We start from the raw sequence: 21103 nt of genomic DNA, 5'->3' as shown, positions 1-21103 counted from the left end.
ACCGGATATAGAATGCGGAAAGAGTAGGCCAATCAGAAAACGATCCTTGCCAACTTGGGCGGGAAGAATTAGAGGCTCCCTGGGAAGCGGGACTGGTTCAGGCATCCGCCTGGGAGCCAATCAGAGACCTGATCGCGTAGCTAGTGCAGCCACCGCAGCCAAAGCGTAGCACGCCGCTGTCACCGCCGCTTCTTTTTCTGCCCCGCGGAGAAGATGACCGTCGGGAGGCCTGCGGGAGCCTCCGGCGGCGCTCAGTGGAGCCGGCAGGTGAGAGAGAAAGAGAAGGAGAGGAATTCGGTCTGCGCCCGGAACGGAGTCTCTAAAGAGAGGAAACTGTTTGTCATTGCCTTGGAGACAGACGTCAGGGGCGTGTCGCGGAGAGGTGTGGGATTAAAATCAGCAGCGTTTGGGGACCCGCAAGGGACTCTCTAACGGGTTGAGCGTTATGTTAGGCCCTTCATAGACCCACAGCAGTGGCCCTCGGTTTTCGCTTATCCTGTCAACTACCCTAAGACTAATAGTACTATTGTTGTCTCCATTTGGTAGAAAAGAAAACTGAGGCACAGAAGAATCCATACAGAAAGTAGATTGGTGGTTGCTTAGGGCAGGCTGGGAAGGAAGGGTCGAAAGGACTAGGGAAAATAGGGAATGACTGCTAAATGGTATGGGCTTTCTTTGGGGGGGGGGGTGATTAAAATGCTCTAAAATTGTGACGGTTGCACAACTCTGACTGTACTAAAACTGAGTTGTACTCTTTCAGTAAGTGAGTTGTGTGAACTGTACGGTGTCTCAATAAAGTCGTTTTAAAAATTTTTCCCTAAGATCACATGCTCCTCAGTAGCAGAGCAAGGGCTGGAGGACATACATACCTTTGACTCAGAATCTAGTGTTCTTTTCACTATTAGAGCTGGACCTTGGAGAACCCAGGAAAACCATCACCAATATCACCTGGAGGCCTGCAGCAGCCTACGCCTCACTGATTTCCTGGACGCAACTAGTCATTGTATACAGTCCAATCCTGGCCCCACACCAGCCTCTCTAAGGGTATCTCGAGAATACCACTGACCTCCAGTCACACTGGCCCTCTTTCTAACTCTCCAAGAGTCAAGTTTGTTCCTGCCTCAGGTCCCTGCTTTTGCATTTGCTGTTCCTTAGAACTCAGAACCCTCTTACCCCAGATCTTAGCAAGGCTGGCTCCCTCTCATCAGTCAGATGTCAGTCCAAAACTCCTCCACAGCGAGAAAGTAAAGATCAGCCCAGGACTGAGAAAGTCCAGTTCAGACTGTAATGAAGCCAGCAGCCAGATTAGCAGAAAACTGTGTTTCTCAAAGGGCCACAGTGTGCCTACAAAGAGACCAACACCCCCTTCTAAATGATGATGCTTAACTACCAATTACCCAGCTCCACTTTGTTCTAGTTACCTTTTCAATAAAAATTGCTGTCACCCACTTACCAAAGTGTGCCCTCTTCGTGACAGCATCCATTCAGAATGGATCCAGAGGGATCCACTCTCTTCCTCAGAATCATTCAAGAGAAGCCAACCCTAGAAAAAGCCCCTCTCCCACCCTCTTACTGAAAGTCCCCACTCTTCTCCCCGCCCCCACACAAGTTCCCTGTAATTTTTCCAATAAATTAATAAGCCTAACTCTGACTATAGATACATTCCTAGTGGCATTTGTGATGGGATTTCATCAACAGAAAAGCTTCCTAAAGCCACTTCATCACTGTGTAATGTCACAATTTATGGCTTTTATTGAATTTATTATCATATACTTGTCTCTCTCCCTCTCATTAGAATGTAAGCTTCATGTGCTTGACTCGTTCTCGGCCTAATGCTCCGTGCACATAAGACACCCAAAAACTATTTTCTAAGTGAATGGAGTACTTAAACCCAGTTGGGTTTCCACTTTCTACGACATTGTTCTTTCAGCTAGACCACATTGTCTGTCCTGTTGATTACTCATTCCTAGTAACAGGTGGGATATTAGGTAGACTATTAGGAAAACAGAGGTGTAGACAAAGGAAGCAGGAAAAAGAAGACTGGAAAAAAGTAGGTGAAACCCAAATAGGGCAAAGCCCAGAATGTGGCCAAGGTCACGGGTAGGATTCCTGGAGTGCCGGGGGCAGAATGCATGATACAGAGTAAGTACTCTGCAAATGCTCACTGCACATGAAGTAGGGAACCAACGTTAGCGGTCTGCTTCCCTTTCCTGCCCTTCAACCAAGCATATGCCCACATACCAATTTGTGAAATGTCTTTAAAGCAAGGAATACATCTGATTCTTCTTCGTTCCTTCCCAGTCGCTAATATACAGAGACCTATTCAAAGTGAAATTAACAGTTAGGCTTTGAGAAAATTTGAAATTATAGTTGACCCACAGTCTTTTCTGTTTCGTTTTAGAGATTTCCCCCCAAATCCTCCCCAGACACAGAGACGGAAGAAGAGCTGTCTGGGGATGGGCTGGTTTTGCCCAGGGCTGGCACACTCGATGACTTCCTCAGCCCGGAGGAGGAGACGGTTTCTAATTCTTCGGACTCCACTGGGAGCTTTTATGAGACCCTGCAGGCACTAAAGCCGAAAGGCAGGTGGTGCCTGTTGGAATCCCTTTATGAGAACAACCCAGACAGTGGCGAGGACTTCTCTGAAGACGATGAGGACCTGGAGAGTTTCTTCCAAGACAAAGGCAGGGGGAAGCCCGAGGCCCAGTACCCTGTGTCTCCGAGGTAAGGAAGGCCCTGCAGTTCAACAGCTGCTTCATGACTCTGGGCCTCATCCTCTTCCTCAGTAAAGTTGTCCCTTACTGAGGCTCCAGCTCAGAATCAGGCCTTCGGAGCCAAACACGTTCTGATTCCTACCCAGCAGTCCTAAATCACTTTGGATAACCCTTAGTCTTTGTTAGCACTCGAATTGATTAAAGGGATGCCTTTGTCACTACCTCCCTGAGAATGGCAACAAGGTACGTTTACCTTGGCCCAACCCTGTTATATGCGCCTACACCGTATCTTATTTTCTCCTCCCACTAACCCTGTAAGTAGCTATCATTTTTGCCATTCTCCAGATGAGGAAATTGAGGTTCCAAGCAAACCCTGCCAAAGGTCACACAGCTGGTAATTGTTTGAAGCAAGATTTGAACCTGGGTCTGACTCCAAAGCCTTGCTCTGCACCATTGCACTGTTCTCGCTCCCATATGAAGATAATGGAATGCAGGGCAACCGGTGGAACGTGAGACTCTTGATCTTAGGGTTGTGAGTTCGAGCCCCACATTGGGTGTAGAGATTACTTAAAAAGAAAATCTTTAAGGGGCACCTGGGTGGCTCAGTCGGTTAAACATTCAGCTCTTGATTTCGGCTCAGGTCGTGATCTCACGGGTCGTGAGACTGAACCCGGAGTCAGGCTCTGGGCTGACAGTGCGGAGCCTGCTTGGGATTCTCTCTCACCCTCTCTCTGTGCCCCTCCCCCACTCACACACTCTTCTCTCTCTCAAAATACATAAACATTTTTTTAAACATTAAAAAATTAAATCTTTAAAGGAAAATATTAGAATGCAAAGTGGCAAATCTTGAATCAATTCTGAGGAAAGACTTCCAACTAGGGCTGCTAGATGGCCTGAAGGAAGGAGCGAGGCACAGGCCCAGACGCCTGCAGGGCTGTGTTAGGCTCAGGATCTAGCTGCCGTCTTCTGGGAGGGAGGTGTGGGAAGGAGCAGGAGGAGGAAAGGGCCTCCAGCCTGGCCTGGCCTCCGCACAGCTGCTTTCTCCCCCCAGGTGCAGCTCCCCACGGTGCTGCAGCTCCCTGAGCAGCCTTCCCTCCGACACTCCCAAGGTTCAGCCCCAGCCACCTTCAGGCTCCAGGCCTCCCTCCCAGCACAGAAGCATCAGCTCCTGGGCATCAACCATCACCGTCCCGCGGCCGTTCCGCATGACACTGCGTGAGGCCCGGAAGAAGGCGCAGTGGCTGGCCTCACCTGCTTCCTTTGAGCAGGAGAGGACGCAGGCCCAGAGGCAGGCCCAGGAGGAGGCCGAGTGCCAGCGGCAGTTCCGGGCACAGCCTGTGCCAGCACACGTCTACCTGCCCCTCTACCAGGAGATCGTGGAGCGCAATGAGGCCCGCAGGCAGGCAGGGATCCAGAAGAGGAAGGAACGGCTCCTCTCTTCCCTGAAGCCCTTCAGCTTCCTCGTGAAGGAGGAGCAGAGAAAAGAAGCTGCTAAACAGAGGGAGTTGGCTGCCACAGCTAAGGCCAACGTCCCCAAGCAGAATGCCACCAGAAGGATCCCCAAGTCCATTCTGGAGCCAGCCCTCGGGGACAAACTCCAAGGTAAAGACATCCTTCCCACCCTGCTGCCTCCTACCTGGGGAGTACCAAGACGTGCCGTGGAGACTTAGGCTCGGGGGGTCAGCCTGGCTTGGGGATAAGTTCATTGTTCGGGCGGACGGGCCTCAAGGCCACGCTCCCTGCCGGTTGGGTCCGTCTGTATCATGGGGGAGCCCTGTAAAGAGTGGAGAGTGAGAGGTCATGCAGCCTTCTCCAAGTTTGCCCTGATGACCTCTCTCTCAGAGAGTGGGTGTGAAGGCGTCTGCAGCAGCACAGGTACAAGAACAGAGAACCAGGGAGGCATCCAGGGACCAGCTTGGGCCGGTGCTACCACCAGCTGCCCCTGAGGGAAGCTCCTACCGCCTGCCCCCCCCCCCCCCCATCCTGGTGACCTGCACATTTCAAGAAATGTGGTTCGATGAAAGGACTCAGGCTTTACTCATTTAGTAATGTGTCAAGCCCCAGGCACTCCTCTGTGTTCAATAAACAGACATGGAGTTTGTGGACAAGGGAGGAAGGAAGACAGATAACAGGCAAAAAATTACAAATGTGATGAGTCATTTGCAAGGATTAGAGGTGGGAGCCTCCAGGGTCATATAGAGCACATAACAGAGGGACCTAACGTAGGACATGGTGAGGTGGTGGGGACAGATAGGGAAGGTCCCCAGGGAAAGTGAGCACTGAGGCTGACCCTGAAGGATGAGCAGTGTGTTTAATTCAGGGAAGACGGAGGAAGAGTGCATCAGAGAGAGCAGCGTGGAGGTAAGAGGAGGCTGAACACATTCAAGGGATGGGAGGAGGATGGAGGGTAGAGAAGAGGGAGCAGGGAGGGAGAGGCGGGCATGGGCCAGACCTGGGGGAGGGGGAGGAAATTTGGACTTTATCCCAAGGGCACTGGGGAGCCAACTGAAGGGTTTCAAACAGGGTGGCTCAGGATCACATCTGCAGCTCGGAAAGATCACTCTGATGCTGTGGAGATGATTAAGGGGGAGGGACAGGACCGGAGGGATGCTGATCTATAGGACACTATGTCACCAGTTCAGCAGAGAGACTGAAATTAGCAGCAGGGATGGTAAAGAGAGGCCAGACCGGAACATGGTTAAAGAGGAGGAGACTGCAGGACGGGGGACTGATGAGAGAAGGGAGGCAGGAATGATTTGGGCAATAACCTGGGCCTCTGGGTGGATGGCGGGGCCCTTCCTGAGCCAAGGAGACCGGCTCACCCCTCTGGCTTGGCCTCTCAAGGAGGAACCGCAGAGAGCGCTCAGTAAATGTAAATGGTGGCTGCCTCTGCAGCCTGCTGGCACATGGCAGGGTGTCCTGGTCAACATTTAGGAATGAGCTCTCTCCAGAAAAGAAGAAGCAAGCTGATTTGTAGTGTTTGCCACTTTCCCTGGTAAAAATGCACCTATTCTGGCCAAGGTGGAGCTTCCCATATGATGTCAACTGGTTCACAAAATCCTGCAAAGCTGGCAATCGGCTCCAGCACAATACTGCACTGGAGCTTTAGAGGGAACCTTCTCCAAACCTTTAGGTGTGAGGCAGGGTCCCCTGTCACCCATCACCACCCTGACCTTTTCTCCACAGAAGTGGAGCTCTTCAGGAAAATTCGCATCCAGATGCGAGCCCTAGACATGCTCCAGATGGCCTCCTCCCCTATCATCTCCTCCAGCAGCCGGGCTGACCCCCAGCCTCGAACAGCTACCCGAACCCAGAAGGAAAAGCTTGGGTTTCTGCAGACTGACTTTGGATTCCAGCCTCGTGTGAATCCTGCCGTCCCTGACTACGAGGGCCTTTACAAGGCCTTCCAGAGAAGAGCTGCCAAGAGAAGGGACACCAGAGAGGTGACTCACAACAAGCCCTTCTTGCTGAGAACCGGCAGCCTGCGTCGCGCTCAGCGGCCCTGTGACACCACCACCTCTGGAGAGAGGAGGGTGAGAGCCCTGGGCAGTTACGGGAGGGTCCTGGCCTGAGACCCAAAATACAGGAATGGGCCGGGTCTCAACATACGGCACTTCTCATGACATTTTTGTTTTTTTAAAAACACTGGCTCAGCTGTTGGATCGATACCCAACTCTTGGCCTGGTAATAAACTTGGGAACTCATTACTCTTTCCTTAATCCCAGGGAAAAAAAAAAGATTCCTGGTCTGACTAGTCCTTCACTGAAATTGAATCCTCCTTACAATAGAAACTAATCACACGTTGCTGTCCCACCAATACCAGCCTTCGTTTCTTCTAGGACTCTCCACAGTCACCAGCCACACCCCTGCCAAGGAGTCGTTCTCTGAGTGGCCTTGCTTCTCTCTCTGCCAACACCCTCCCTGTGCACATCACAGATGCCACCAGGAGGAGGGAGTCTGCAGTCAGGTGAGGGGTCAGGCTCGAGATCTTGGCCCAGGACCAAGTTCAGTGGTCAGTGCTCGGATTCTGGCCCAAATGCTAGAAACCATCCTGCTGCTGGGCCTCCTCTCCTGTTACTACAGAGACCTAAATGGGTGGAAGGGATTTCTCTGATCAGGACAGGAATACAGGTAACTCTCCACATGTAGTGATGGAGAACATCTGGCCATCATTCATGGGGGACTTACTCTGTGCCAGTCACAATGTTAAGGCTGGAGATACCTTATGGAGCCCATAGTTTAATAGCTAGTATGAAATATAGAAAATCAAAGAACTACTACTTTGTGAGTAGTGCAATGACAGGGAAATACAGGGGACCTGGGAGGCTCTGGGCAGCCTGGGGCAGGGTTCTCTAATAGATGTCTGAAGAATGAGGAATTAGCCAAAGGCTGGAAAGAAAGAAAGTTCCAGAGAGAACAACATAAGTGAAGACCCACAGATGAGAGAGGAAGCCATTAGGAATAGGAATTCAGAGAAACCTGTTGGCAGGTGGCTGACCCTGTCACAAAGAGAAGGCATCCACTGCACAGATTTGAGATTCTCTGAGATTCTGCTAGTTCAACCGAACTAGCAGAGTCGGTTGGGAAGCAGGAGCCTCCTTACTTTTTCATTCTTTAACTGGCCTCTGTCATGGTGTTGTTCTCGACCAGCCAGCGCCCCAGCAAGAGTTCCTCCACTAGACGTCTGAGCTGAGGTCAGCATGAAAGGTTGTGGTGTAACAAGCAGTTTAGCGCTGGGAGAGGACGAGCATCTTAGTGCTTTCCTGTGGGGCTAACCAACTTGGCTCTTTAGGCTCCACAACAGGGATTTTAGAAATATATTTAGAATCCAAGAGATACTCCATTCTTCCTCAAATGTCATAGTCAGAGCTACTAAATCAAGGCTAAATGCATCGGTGTCCTGAGGTCCCAATAAGGTAGGCCTTATGGGCCAGAGGCTGGCCCCCTGAGGGGATATCCATATTTGCTTCCCAGCAGTGGGGAGTTTGATATAATAGCAGACTAAACTTTCATGCCTTCAAGCAAGAATCTTGGTGGGTTTTTTTCTTTTTTTAAAAAATGTTTATTTTTGAGAGAAAGCATGAGTGGGGGAGGAGCAGAGAGAAAGGGAGACAGAGGATCCAAAGCGAGATCTGTACTAACAGCAGAGAGCCTGATGCGGGGCTGGAACGTGAGACTGAGCCACCCAGGCGCCCAGTTGTTTTCCCTCTATAGTACCTTGTCAAATGATACTTATGCAGACTAAGTGCTTGCTATAAGTTAACCCCAAACTGTGCATGGAAAGAGGCCTATTTCCAGTTTTCTGTGGTCCCAAAGGACCACGAAACCAGGCACCTTCTAGCCCACTGTTTACAGTGCAGTGGTCAGGGGCAAAGGCTTGGGAGTCAGACATACTGTTTCTAATCCTGGCTTTTCCACTGGCATGCTGGGTAGCTTTGAGTGAGTGGCTTATCCTCTCCGAGGCTCGCTCTCCTCACCTATAAAAAGAGGGGCTTACAGTTCTTACCTCATGGGGCAGTTCTGGAGATTACAAAAGATAATTGATATAAAGCACTTGATTCTTTTCTGCTCTTGGTTCAGAGTAGAGTAGCTCAGCAAATGGCAACTATTAGTATTGTTTCCAGACAGGCCAGAAGCCTTAGTATAAGGATATTGTATTTCAGTTCAATTATTGAACTTCCCCTGGGGCAGAAAATCACCGTGTCCATAGTGCTGGGAAGGCTTCATTTGCCAATCTCAGAATCCTGTTCTTTCTGAAGCGCCAGTGTGGTAAATTACCCCACTCATAGAAAACACCATTTCACTTTCCAGAGGTTACTAAGAGTGCTTTTAATATACTCAAGTTGGTCATCTGTGTGTTTTTTGCCTCCTTTCTTCAGAAGTTCACTTGAAAAAAAGGACAAAACAGATGAGAGTACTCAGTGGTTGGAGATGCACAAAAAGAAGTGTCAAGCGATGTCTAAATCTGTGACCTTGCGTGCAAAAGCCATGGATCCTCATAAAAGCCTGGAGGAAGTGTTCAAAGCAAAGCTGAAAGAGAATCGGTCAGTGTCCTCCATGTGCCAAAGGGTATCTGTCTTGGGATCCAACAGATCATTGCCCTTGAAAGTAGGCTCCTATAATCGCACACAGTCAAGGATTTAGTTTTGCTAGGCAGTTAGGAATTTACAATGTCTTTGGGAATTACTCTGCTTAATTGGAATGAAGGGTTGGAAAAAGAATTCATTCTAAAAATCTTGTTAATTCCAGGAACAATGACCGTAAAAGAGCAAAAGAATATAAGAAAGAATTGGAAGAAATGAAGAAGAGAATACAAACAAGGCCCTATCTCTTTGAACAAGTTACCAAGGTAAAACTAAGCCATCATTCTTCTCTCTCAGTCTTGGATGAAAGTGCTTTTAGGAATGATGGAACAGAGGGGCACCTGGGTGGCTCAGTCAATTAAGCCTCTGAGTTCGGCTCAGGGCATGATCTCATGGTTCTTGAGTTTGAGCCCCATGTCAGGCTGGGTGCTGACAGCTCACAGCCTGGAGCCTGCTTTGGATTCTGTGTCTCCCTCTCTCTCTGCACCTCCATCACTCATGCTCTATCTTTCTCTCTCTCTCTCTCTCAAAAATAAACATTTAAAAAAAAGAAATGATAGAAAAGTTTAATATCTGGGTATTAAACATTTCCTTGAGGATCAGAAAGATTCAAAATTGAGCCTGTTACCAATTTCCACGCAAAGAAGTGGTGCAATGGTGAATGTTGCTTGGACTGATTTCACCCAAGACTAGACTCCAGAGGCATCTGTGAAGTGTTTCACTTCTGGGAGTGTTCGCTACAGTCTAGCTTTCACTAGACTGAGGGCTAGATGCCACATACACAGTAACAGTCTGGCTGTGTTAGTGAGAATATCTTTAATTTACTAACATCATCCCTTCCCCTGCGGTGCTGGTGCCCTGGGCATCCCCAGCCTCTAGAGCTGTGGCACGTTTATAGGTCCCCAGAGGTTGGGATGCTCACAAGCACCCCAGCAAGCCCTTTTCAGATTAAGTGGCTTTCAGGATGAAAGAATCATTTTAAGATGTTCTCTAGACTTTTAGGGAAGTTGGATCCAGTTGAGATCTCCTTAAGGGAGCTCTGGAGCTATCTGAACAGCCTTAGAAAGGCCACTATTCCTGGAAGTTTTGGGATGTATCAGGCTGTCGATCCCTCTTCTCTCTAGTTTCAGACAAAAGTTGGAGTTCCCTAGTAACCTGGTTCCAACTGCTGGACATTATCTCCATCTTACAGCCAGTGTGTTATCTAGGCATTTCCTGAGTCCACCCCTCCCCACCCCCATACATACCACACACACACACTTGCACACATGCTGGACTGTCTGGACTGGATTTACTTAGCAACTTGCATTGTTCAAAATCTCTCATAATGATCTCTCCTCTTTATGTTAATTCTTTCCAGCAAAGCTCACTCTCAGATCTCAACAGATCTTTCACCACTCTAGGAAAAATACAAAGTGCTCTATGTTTTGCTACTAAACATTTAAATTTTCTGGTCCACATACAGACCATCTATCCTGTTAAGAGTGTTACTAGTGCAGCTTATTTTCTATTTGTTATATATTAGTGTTCCTGATGATGGCTTGATTGCTTTTATTTTTTTTTTTTTTAAGTTTATTTTGAGAAAGCGCGGGGGAGGGGCAGAGAGAGGTGGAGAGAAAGAGAATTCCAAGCAGGCTTTGCACTGCCGGCAGAGAGCCCTACACAGGGCTTGAGCTCACATATTGTGAGATCATGACCGGAGCTAAAATCAAGAGTCAGACACTTAACTGACTGAGCTACCCAGGTGCTCGTGGTTGCTTTTAAATCTTAAAACATTTTTAGTCCACTTTTTTCATCTGAGTCTTACTTGGTGGTCCAAAAATCTAAATCCTTGCTTCTCAAAGGTGTGGCTCCCAAATTCACAGTTGGCATCTCCTGGGAGTGTTAGACACAGAGTTTCGAACCTTATCTAAGACCTACCAAATGAGAATCTACATTATAACAAGATCTTCAGGTAGTTCCAATGCTCTTTAAGGCTTGAAAACAGGCTCTAAGTAATTTTCATGTAAATCTGTGCCTAGCACTAATGGGGATTGGGTTAGGGGACAATTTTAGGCATGTGGATTAAGCAAGTGATTTAGAATTACCTTGTAATTCACAAGACAGCTACAGCAGATTTGTTTCCATTCCTCAGGACCTTGCTAGGAAAGAAGCAGAACAACGGTATCGAGACACCCTGAAGCAGGCTGGGCTGGATGAAGACTTTGTGAGGAACAAGGGTGAGGGCACCAGGGCTGTACAATGGAAGGAGCAGTCAGAAGTCCCTGAATGTCCCAGGTAATAATCTCACGTGCTCCTGTCACCCTGTGGCTCTCAGATTACGATCCCTAGTAATGCCACTGGGAGGGACCTTTAGAACAGCCACACATATTTTGAGATCACAATCCTGTATTTATAGAATACTAACCCAGAGATCTCCAGATAATATATTTAAATTGGGAGAATAAGTGCAGTTGTTATTGTTAATAAAATATAACCATTGTATATTAGGTTTAGGTTCCTTTGATTTGAAACAGATCATTTTTCCAATTCTAGTTCTAGGGCCATCAGTCAAGAATATTTTTACTTCACTTTTGAGGGACAAACATATATATTTTTACTTACTATAAAATGATAAAACTGCTTTTCTAACACTTTTTATTTTGTTTGGGTAGTTGAAAGTAAAAACCTTTAAAGATGCATAATAAAAGGTATAATAAAAGGTATAATATCCTACACAAGCAAAGCCTGTCTCTTCCCCCCCAGCATGATCACCGTGGCTTGTTGAAATCTAGCACTCTTTAGAAAGTAACTCATTAGCACCACCCCTCCACTGGTATCAAAAGGGAGAAGAAAAGCATAGTTATTGCCATTATTCTCAACTTTGTTTCTTAAATCCTAATGGCTCCTCCCCTAATTCCTATCCCAGTTCTCCCCCTAGAAATTTAAATTTCCCTTTACACCCCATATAAAATAATGAAAATGTTGAAACCATCCTTAAGCCTTACATAATGCTTTAATTACAAACATTTTATTTCATAATGCTTTAATTTATTCTGTAGCACCCATGAAACTACAAAACTCGGCACCAGAAATCCACAGCAGGATTTAGAAGAATCTCTACAACAGCCTACAAGCCCCAAAAAAGAACTGGAGGAGCTGTCTCATGAATTGCTAGATAATTTCAAATCACTTGCTTAATCAGTAACACTTAAAATTACTGCTTTTCAATATTAAGTAACTAACTTGGGGTTGAGTCAAGGCAGGCAAAACTTGGCTTTTGAGCCAATGGCTACTCTTGGAGAATGAGGATAAGAAAAGTAGCAAGAAAAAAGTAGCAGGTAACAAACAGGGAATGGTTTAAGCAGATCAAAGTGAAAAGCCTCAGGGTGGAGGATTCAGAGCAGAGTTAAGCATTCTGCTTCTTGGGCTTCCTACTTAAAAAAGGAGCACACACCCAAATGCCTACAGGGGCCAGTTAGGAAACAAATGGATCACATGGGCTGGGTATAAGGTCTACTATTAATAGCTAGAACCCAGGCCCAGAATTGCCAGATCAGCAACTGAGTTTTCAAACAGAAGCCAGGAATTTCCTGTTGGCAACCAATTAAAAACATTACTTAGAAATATTGTGTGGGAAAACAAAAACACTTGCAGGAAGACAAGTCTGCAACTTCTAGTACATGGTTTCTTAGCCTCAGTACTATTGATTTAGGGCCAGATGAGTGTGTCGGTGTTGGGTGTTGGGAGAAGGAGCTGTCCTGTACATTGTAGGACGTTAGCAGCATCCCTGGCTTCTACTCACTGGATGCCAGTAATGCCCTCTCCAGTTATGACAAAAATGTCCCTAGATATTGCCATATGTGGGGCAGTGGGCAGGCAAAAATGTTCCCAGTTAAGAACCACTGCTCTAGTATAAAAGTAAGGGCTACAGAAAATAAAAATTGGCATTTTAAGAATACAAGATATTGACATGAACTCAATCTACATAACAAAGGGTAGATTATGCATGTCATTAACAACTTAAGAACTATAACTACTGAATTTAAAATGGCAGTTAATTTTTCCTGTTATCTGCTTAAAATATGCCACTGTGTGCATGGTATGTGTGTAAGCCTGAGGTTCATTTTCAATAAATGTGAAAATTCTCTGACAGCCATGATTTTCTACTAGTAAGCGGTCTTTGAAATACTTTTCTTCTCACCAGTGATAATTATTCTCTATCAGTAGCTGTGGATGATAGCAATAGTGCCTATTCTTACCAGAAGCCCCCAATTTCTCATGTTTTAACATTCTGGAAAATTCAAAAGTATATTATTGCCATTTTTCCAGACTCAGACATGGTCCTTTCTGGTGAAGACGGAGCGATACTACAATAACTACTATCTAGGTTTGCTAGTTAGAGATGAAGATGCTTATGTCATGTTCCCCAAGACTCCTGGGCTCAGTTTTACCTGTATGGAATCCAAAGGGTAAATCGGTGCCCTGTCTTAAAGGGAAAGACGGAACTATTTTCTTAATCTCCTCTCTGAGAAAACAAATTTTGTCCAAAACAAGGAGCCAAAGAACTTACTGGGCTGTCTTGTTTATTTAAAGGGAAAACAACTGAAGCTCTGAATCATGTGATAGTTAACTTTAAAAACAAACAAACAAACAAAAAAAACCAAAAAACCCTTTTAACATGCTATCGTATATTCCATAAACAAAGAAAGCAAAGTGGCCAAGTAGAGGTGGATGTGACAAGATAGTACCTCAGCCTGGGCCAAGTAGGGATTCAAGTAATTTATTTTTTTTGCAGCCCAGTGGCAGAGAGTCTCTTACTCAGGTTGCTAAAGGGAGTATGCCACAACAGAATTGACATCACTCCCTTCTCCAAAGCAACAAGGCATCTTGAAAGCTCAGCTTCTTGGTGAAGTTTTATGGTTGGTGGCAGGGCTTAGTTTATCCATGTGAAAAGACAGCTGAGTCTGGGATGAAAATTCTTCAAAGGAAAACCCCTTCTCAACAGTCCTACTGAAGAAATTTCAGCCAACACATAATCAAATTCACTTTTGGGAGAAGTCCATCCCAAAATTTTATAGTGGGAAGAGAGGTAGGTACAGTTACCCAGCCCACATTCACTGCTTTCTTCCTTGTCTGGATCAGATGTAGTTTGAAGAGAAGCTCTCCTACATTCATCTTCTATGTCAGGAAAGATGAACAGAGGCCAAAGCGGGGTCCTGTCTTTCACAGATTCATTTTGGTTCTGGCAGATCGTGAGCCATAAGCATCCTGTTACCACTGTGTGCACTCTGGGATCAGACAGGGCTGCTCTTCCAGGAGTTGACACCCATGCTCATGTCCGTCTTTCAGTTAAATCTCCTTGGTTTAGTAACTGTAAAAGATTAAAACCAAATCTGGAATAGGCTACCACTGAATAATAGGAAAAATAACTCATACTAAGGAAAAGGTTTAAGTGGGAGTGGGGAATGCACTACAGGGGTAAGTCAAGGGTATCTAGTTCCAAAGCAAGAGACATATGTAGACTGATAGATCTCTTTCATATCCTGGCCTTGGGACAGCATTTTGGCCCATGATGCTGGCATTTTCACTATGATAATAAGGTATCCCGAGTCGCTAAGCCAAACTATTGTTTGCGTAGTCATGTACTCACTAGTCAGTGATGGAGGCATGCCGAACTTAACAGATATATCGGAAATGGTGGAATCCCAAATCTCCTGTCAGGCAGCGTTAGTCCAAGTACAGGCTGAAAGCTCAAGCAGAAGTAAGAGGAATGGGAGGCTACCCCAGTGAGTTCTATATGAGTTCCCACTCGTAAGGAATCCAGGGATTCCCAGGGTCCAAAAGAATGCCTTCCCTATGATGAAGGGAGAAAGCCTGAGACTCCAAGAGGGTGGCAGCCAAAACAGACTTTCTACCCTACACTCAAGGCTTTCTGTTGAAAGTGTTTTTCTGTACAATTGATGAAACGGAGTTCCATTTTGTTATGAAAATGAGATGGGGATAACACAGTGAAATTCAGAATAAAAATGGCTTAGTAAAAATATAACCAGACAAATTCTTGAGCTGGGGATAGATTTACTTGGTGATCTCAACTTGGGTAAAGGTAATTTATACAGTAGAATTTAATAATACGGAATTTAAAGAAATTTAAACAAAATTTAAAGAAAAATGTAAAAACTTAAACCACAGATTTCATTTGATGCTGTATTGTTAGGATGTAAGAATGGTGTCTTTTAAATCCAGGTCAAGATCCAGATATTGGCACTCAAATTAGCAATGACACTTGATGAGAAATCTTAAAGAATTTGTAATTTGTTTCTTTCTTTTTTGGAAGACATTCTGATTTATTGAAGGCTGGGTGGCATTTATACTGGTTCCTGCATTCGAGAATATGAGCTCAGTGTGGCTATAGAACCCCACTTGGGATGCCTTTTAGTCAGCAGAGGTCCCAAAGCCCTGGGGTCCCAATTGGGCCTGCACAATAAGTCCTCTATCTGATTTGCAGAAGGCTGGGTAACACCGAGGGCAAATAAAAATTGTTCAATCTGAACCATTTGAATAAGATGTAGTTTTGATATATTTCCCATAATTTCTTTTATTTTTTAAGAAGAGTTTTTTTTTTAAGTAGTGCTTAAAAATTACTTAATTATTTTTAAGTAATCTCCATGCCCAACACGGGGCTTGAACTCACCACCCCGACATCAAGAGTGACATGCTCTACCAACTGAGCCAGCCAGGCACCCCTCCCATGATAATTTCTGATAATTGCTTTGGTTATTCTGATATTCTTGTTACGTTTTTACTTTTAGAGCCTATTTACAGGGGTCCAAGTAGAAGTGCACAAGTAGATTCTTACAGGTCTGATCTACAGCGTGTGATTATCTCCAAAAATTTGAAATAAGCATTGTTGTTTAAGGACTGCAAATAGCCTTTTATCTGAGAATCTCTAAGGACTCAACATTCCTCACTCACTGGAGGAAGGTCAGTTAGTGCCAGGACCTTGGATGAGGAAGAGAACTAAACCTGGAGGCTTGAGGGCCTTGTAGCTTTTAAAAATGAAGGTATCAGATGACGTGATAAGCCTGTCTCGATAAGGAAAAGGAGAGGAAGAGCAGTGGAAATGCCTGTGGTAAGAGGAGAAATAATAGAGGTAACAGTGAAGGAAACAAAAGAAGTGAGGCTCAGACAGAGGGTGTGTTCGTAAATACACAGGACCCGAGGACCCGTGAGGGAAAAGTGATAATCTAGGACTTTCAGCCTCACTAAGGGCAGCACTTTCCCCTTTGTGTTAATATTTTCCTATTAAGAGTTTGGGGTTTCCACCATGAAACTGGGTATTTAGGGCCTGGAGACCCTCAGTGTCCTCCTGGAGGGAAGGCCAAGTTTTTTGTTTTTTTTTTTATAGGTGATCTGTGTTACTGGGTCTGCCTGAGACTATGAGTGAGCATCACCTAGACAAGGACACAATGAAGCCAATTCCAAGACCCATGTGCCTAGGCCCAAGGGGAAAAAATGTACTATTGCTGGACTTTTTGCATACACAAATCTGACCAGGTCATACCTGCCTTAAAACCATGCAGTGGCCCCCCATTGCCCCTGGGATAAAATCATGTCCTTTAAGGCCCTTCAAGAGAGAAACTAGCATAACTTTCCTGCTTTCACTTTTCATTCCAGCCCATCTCTCCATTCCACATCCCATCCTACTCAACCCTTTTGATTCCATAGTTGTGTGCCCTGTTCCCTCTCACTTTCTACCCTTGTACACACTGCTTGCTACCTTTATGCCTGTTATCTTCTTCCAATCCCTCCCACTTATCCATCAAGATAATTGCTATTCATTCCTCAGGTCTCAAACCTAGAATTCATTCCCTGACTTCCCCCAAGGCTAGCACTTACTACACCATATAAAAATTGCCAGTTTATTGATCTGTCACCCTTCCCATGCTCTCTGTACAGTACAACTCCAGGGGCACCATTTGCACAGTTATAAAAGGCAACGATTGTACTTTGTTTACTATTGTATAACTAGTACCCAGCAGAGGGCCTTGCACATATTAGGTATATAGCACCCTGTTGACTAAGGTTTTCTGTTCATTTTGTTGTTGTTTTGTTATTTCAGAAAGAGCGAGCGAGAGAGTGCCCGAGTGGGGGAGAGGGGACTGGGGAAGAGAGAGAGAATCTTAAGCAGGCTCCACACTCAGCGTGGAGCCCAACTTGAGCGCAACGTGAGCCCAATATGGGGCTTGATCCCACAACCCTGGGATCGTGACCTGAGCCGAAATCAAGAGTCAGACACTCAACCAATTGAGTCACCCAGGCTCCCCTTGACTAAGTTTTTATACATCTGGTATTTATTTGAGGAAACTTAGAATGATTCATTGAAAAAGGTATTTAGCAATACAGGAGAAAAAAGCTCCAAGGTTTCAAATATAAAAAAGGAAAAGGCTGAGTGTTGGGGACTGACTTGTCAGAATGACAATTTCTAGTAGGTAAAAAAGAAATAATTTTTCTGAACTATTGCAGAGCGATCCAGTAGTTGATGAAATCTTTTCTCTGACAGAAGGATCACAGTTCATAAAAGCAGAAAGAAAAAGGGAATTAGGATATCACCATTTTGCAAGCCTTAAAAAAAAAAACAAACTGATCTAGGCCATGATCAGTAATGTTTACCAAAATTTTTATGTAACCAATTGGTCAATCATTAAGCTTAGTAAGAGGACAACTGAATACCATATGTCTCCTGTGAACTGTAACAGAAAGCAAGAGTACCACCTATAAAATATTCTTGCCAAGGAAGGGGGAAAAAAACATGAATCTAAGCTCCTAACTACCAGTTTTTAGAAAATCTCTGGATAGAGAAATATATTAAACAGCAAAAGGAGTCAATCAGTCAAAACCAGAATGTAGGAAATTGTATAGGACAAATAACCCAATTCCTTAAACAGCCATTCTGGAAAAAAAAGACAGGGGGGAAGAGGGGGAGACTATTAGAGATAAAGAGAATTAAGAGAATTATTAACCAAATGCAATGAATGGGGCTTGTCTGAATCCTAATTCAAACCAACCAACCATTAAAAGACATTTTGAGAAAAAAAAGGAATATAGACTTACTGTTTGAGGATATCAATAAATCGTTAATTTTATTGGGTGTGATAAAGACAGCTATGAAAAAACCAGGTTTGTTTTTAAAATTTTTTTTAATGTTTATTTCTGACAGAGACAGAGCATGAGAGGGGGAGGGGCAGAGAGTGGGGGAGACACAGAATCTGAAGCAGGCTCCAGGCTCTGCATTGACAGCACAGAGCCCCATGCATGGCTCGAACTCATGGACCATGAGATCATGACCTGAACCGAAGTCAGATGCCAACCAACTGAGCCACCCAGGCGCCCCCAAAAAACTTACTTGTTAGAGGTATATCCTGAAATACCTACAAATGAAATGGTATGTCTGTGATTTGCTTTTAAATATTCCATCCAGCACAGGGGTACCTGTGTGGCTCAGTTAAGAGTCCAATTTCAGCTCAGGCCATGATCTTAGGGTTCATGGGTTCGAGCCCTGCATTGGGCTCTGCGCTGACAGCAGAGAGCCTGGAGCCTGCTTCGGATTCTTTGTTTCCCTCTCTCTCTTCCCCTCCCCAACTCGTGCTCTGTCTCTCAAAAATAAGTAAATAAATGTTAAAAAAAATCTTAAATACTCCAGCACAAACAGAACAGCAGCAACAAATTGTAGGTAGGAAGAGAGAAAATAAGAACAGTAGAAAGCTAACTGTTGAAGTTGGGTGATAGGTACATGAGTACTATACTCTCTCTCACTGTACTTTATGAAAACTTCTATAACAAAAATTTTAAAGCACATAAATGAAGAGGGGAAATAACAAGGGAAGTCTTCATAGGTGAGACATGTTCCAAAGCAGTAGCCAGGAGAAAGTGGATTAGGAAAAACCAACGATACCAATAGCAAAAAAACTTTCAATATAATACAAGCAAGACTCAGACAATGGGTCATAATGATGACATACAAGGAAAGATCCTGGCAAAAACATGAACATGCATGGCCAAAGCCCTGTGATCCTGAGGATCCCCAGGAAGCTTACAGAATAATCAAGAATATTCAATATAGGATGCAGTCATTTGAATACTGCAACAGTTGTGGTATCGAAAGGACAGGGGAAAAAGATGGGACAGCACTGTAAGAGATACTGTAATATGAAGATGTCCGGGATACCCAGGTTTTGGCAAAAGTTTATACATATGAAATGAGCTCATGATGAAGTCATTTACTCCCAAGACAAAAGACCAATAAAATATCCTAAGATTCTAGAAGCCTGACAAGTTTTCATTCTGTTTTCTGGGTTGGAGCCAAGACCATAAAGATGGGAGTACTTAGAATAAACTTAAAACTTTCCCTGCTTTAGATAATGGTTCTCATTCCACAAGCAAGTGAACATGTCCTGTATGTCCAGTTGGTTCAGCCTGGTACAAAATGAACAATGATTACTTTCAATGATTTTGTCACTACTCTTTTTGCTCAAGGACCACTTTGTCCCAGGATATTATTTTCCTTATAAAATAAAAGCAATATCCTTATGTCATAGGCAGAGAAAGTAGGAGCAGATATCATTCAGTAAGGTATGTATACAAAGGAAATTAAAGCTGAGAGACCCAGCCGTGAGTGACCAATCTCCCAATCCAGGAGACCCTAACAATCAAGTTTCTTTCAAATCTGGTCTCATGCTTAGCTTAAAGGAAGATCTTCTAGTCAAAGTTTCCAGGAAAGGGAAACTGGAGTCAGTTTCAGATTTTCTAAACTAGATCTCTAACCACTGTCCACATTAGTCTCTACAGAAACAAAGTAAGGGCAAGAGATAAATTTACCTCCTGTGGATTTACGGCAGTTAAGACAGAAACCTCATATGACTGCCTCCCTGACTGCATGGTCACCAAGTGATGTGTCACATCAGGCACTGAAGACAGGGGACGTGGGGATCCTTCAGCAAGCACCTCTGAAACAGCAGAAAATGTCTCAATGAAAAGTGAATCCACAGTTATACCTACCTGCATTATCAAGCCTCATTAAGAACACTAAAAACTGTTCCCCGAAAAACCCATATTCCTATATTTTTTCCAAATTAATTCCTGTCTGATAATCATTACCAGTGAATTTAGAAAGTACGACAAAAGGGGGATGGGAAGGAAAGGCAAGAAATCCTGATGTAAGAGTTGACCATTTTGTAATATACCAATTTAAAGTAATATAGCTTTAGCACTGTTAACTGGATTAACCGTGCATTGAAACAGGGCAAAATCTGCTTATGCAGGCAAATCAGGAGACCAGAGCCAACCGTTAAAGCAGCCACCAATGATAGAAACAGCATAATATGAGCAAGTCAAGAAGTTAGGTCTGGCTTCAAAGTTCCTGTACTCAGTGTCCCTTCCTCCCTTGAGACTTTCTTCCTTAAGAATGGCAAAGTAGTTCTATGCAATTTCTGTGTCTTACACTTTGGTTATCCACTAGTATCATTTACAAAACCGAGAAGGCTTGTTGTGGAAGCACACTCTGGCCCATGTAGACTCCACACAGAAGTTACACAAACATGGTCACCTATATACAAAACTGAATGGGATATGAGGAGTAACTAAAACACAGGATCTCAGACTTTATCAAGTGAGATCACCAGAAAAATCTTCTGGAAACAGTTCATACATAAACTACTCAGCCCCCTAAAAAATTAAAAGTTTCTTCCAGGGGGGCTTTCAATACCTACTGCTCTTCCAGACTGCACTGTGCAATGTAACATTTGCTTATATACTATTTTCTGTTCACTGTTGTCTCCCATATGTAAATTTTGACTTCTCAACTACATTTTAAGGTCCCTGCTTTCTACTTTTATCTTTCCCATGGTGCCAGGCACACAGTAGGCACTGAATAAATGCATGCTGACCTCACCTGTTAAGTTTTTCAGAGAAGAGGGCCTGGCCTGTGTAACTTGGGTGAAATTTCTATACCAGAGAGGAGCAACTGTTTCCTAGAGAGCCCTTTCTTTTCTCCAGAAGATATGGCTTTTGAAGGTATGGAGAAATTGCTTTATATCTCCTCTGTAAAACCTGGTTATGTTCTGTTTAAATGTTTTAAAAGTTAAGTTCTTCCAAAACTGCAATAGGAAAGATAGAAATAGTTGGGCTAGGATGCTAGGATTATGGATAATTTTCTTCTTAAAATTTTTTGTTACTCTTTTGTTACGTCATCTGTTCAACGAAAAAGAAATTTTTTTTTTTTTTAACAGATTCACTTATCCATCCCAGAGACAAAGAATACAAATGCTA

At 44.4% G+C, this 21103-nt stretch overlaps 2 protein-coding genes across 8 annotated transcripts in view; one reads left to right on the top strand and one right to left on the bottom strand.

The window, feature by feature from the left end:
* The first annotated feature begins 66 nt into the window (after nucleotides 1-66).
* Nucleotides 67-13449, top strand: FAM161B (FAM161 centrosomal protein B). Its single transcript, XM_027066120.2, has 9 exons — nucleotides 67-267; nucleotides 2402-2724; nucleotides 3766-4316; nucleotides 5901-6247; nucleotides 6554-6681; nucleotides 8594-8758; nucleotides 8964-9063; nucleotides 10932-11074; nucleotides 11839-13449. Exons 1-9 carry the CDS (start codon nucleotides 214-216, stop codon nucleotides 11975-11977), a joined length of 1950 nt encoding a protein of 649 aa, XP_026921921.1. The 5' UTR covers nucleotides 67-213; the 3' UTR covers nucleotides 11978-13449.
* The window catches only part of ZNF410 (zinc finger protein 410), a 49210-nt gene continuing 41452 nt past the window's right edge, over nucleotides 13346-21103 (bottom strand). For 5 of the 7 annotated variants that reach the window (XM_027066122.2, XM_053224699.1, XM_027066124.2 and 2 more), the window contains 2 exons: nucleotides 19655-19782; nucleotides 13346-14150 (listed from right to left, as the gene is read on the bottom strand). In XM_027066122.2, coding sequence (XP_026921923.1) covers nucleotides 14112-14150; nucleotides 19655-19782 — 167 coding nt within the window. In that variant the 3' untranslated portion in view covers nucleotides 13346-14111. Of the gene's footprint in view, nucleotides 14151-19651; nucleotides 19783-20726; nucleotides 20932-21103 lie in introns of those variants that run through there. The other 2 variants (XR_003422614.2, XM_027066125.2) reach the window with 2 other exon arrangements.

Source organism: Acinonyx jubatus, chromosome B3 (genome assembly GCF_027475565.1).
Source record: "Acinonyx jubatus isolate Ajub_Pintada_27869175 chromosome B3, VMU_Ajub_asm_v1.0, whole genome shotgun sequence".
In the NCBI taxonomy this organism is placed as follows: Eukaryota; Metazoa; Chordata; class Mammalia; order Carnivora; family Felidae; genus Acinonyx; species Acinonyx jubatus.
This window is presented reverse-complemented; position numbering and strand designations above follow the sequence as displayed.

Excerpts from the sequence above, each read along its gene's own strand:
- FAM161B (XM_027066120.2), top strand. The coding sequence starts at position 214 with ATGACCGTCGGGAGGCCTGCGGGAGCCTCCGGCGGCGCTCAGTGGAGC. Across the intron at positions 6,682-8,593 it reads AGGAGGGAGTCTGCAGTCAG|AAGTTCACTTGAAAAAAAGG; the intron begins GTGAGGGGTCAG and ends TCCTTTCTTCAG. Across the intron at positions 9,064-10,931 it reads TCTTTGAACAAGTTACCAAG|GACCTTGCTAGGAAAGAAGC; the intron begins GTAAAACTAAGC and ends TCCATTCCTCAG.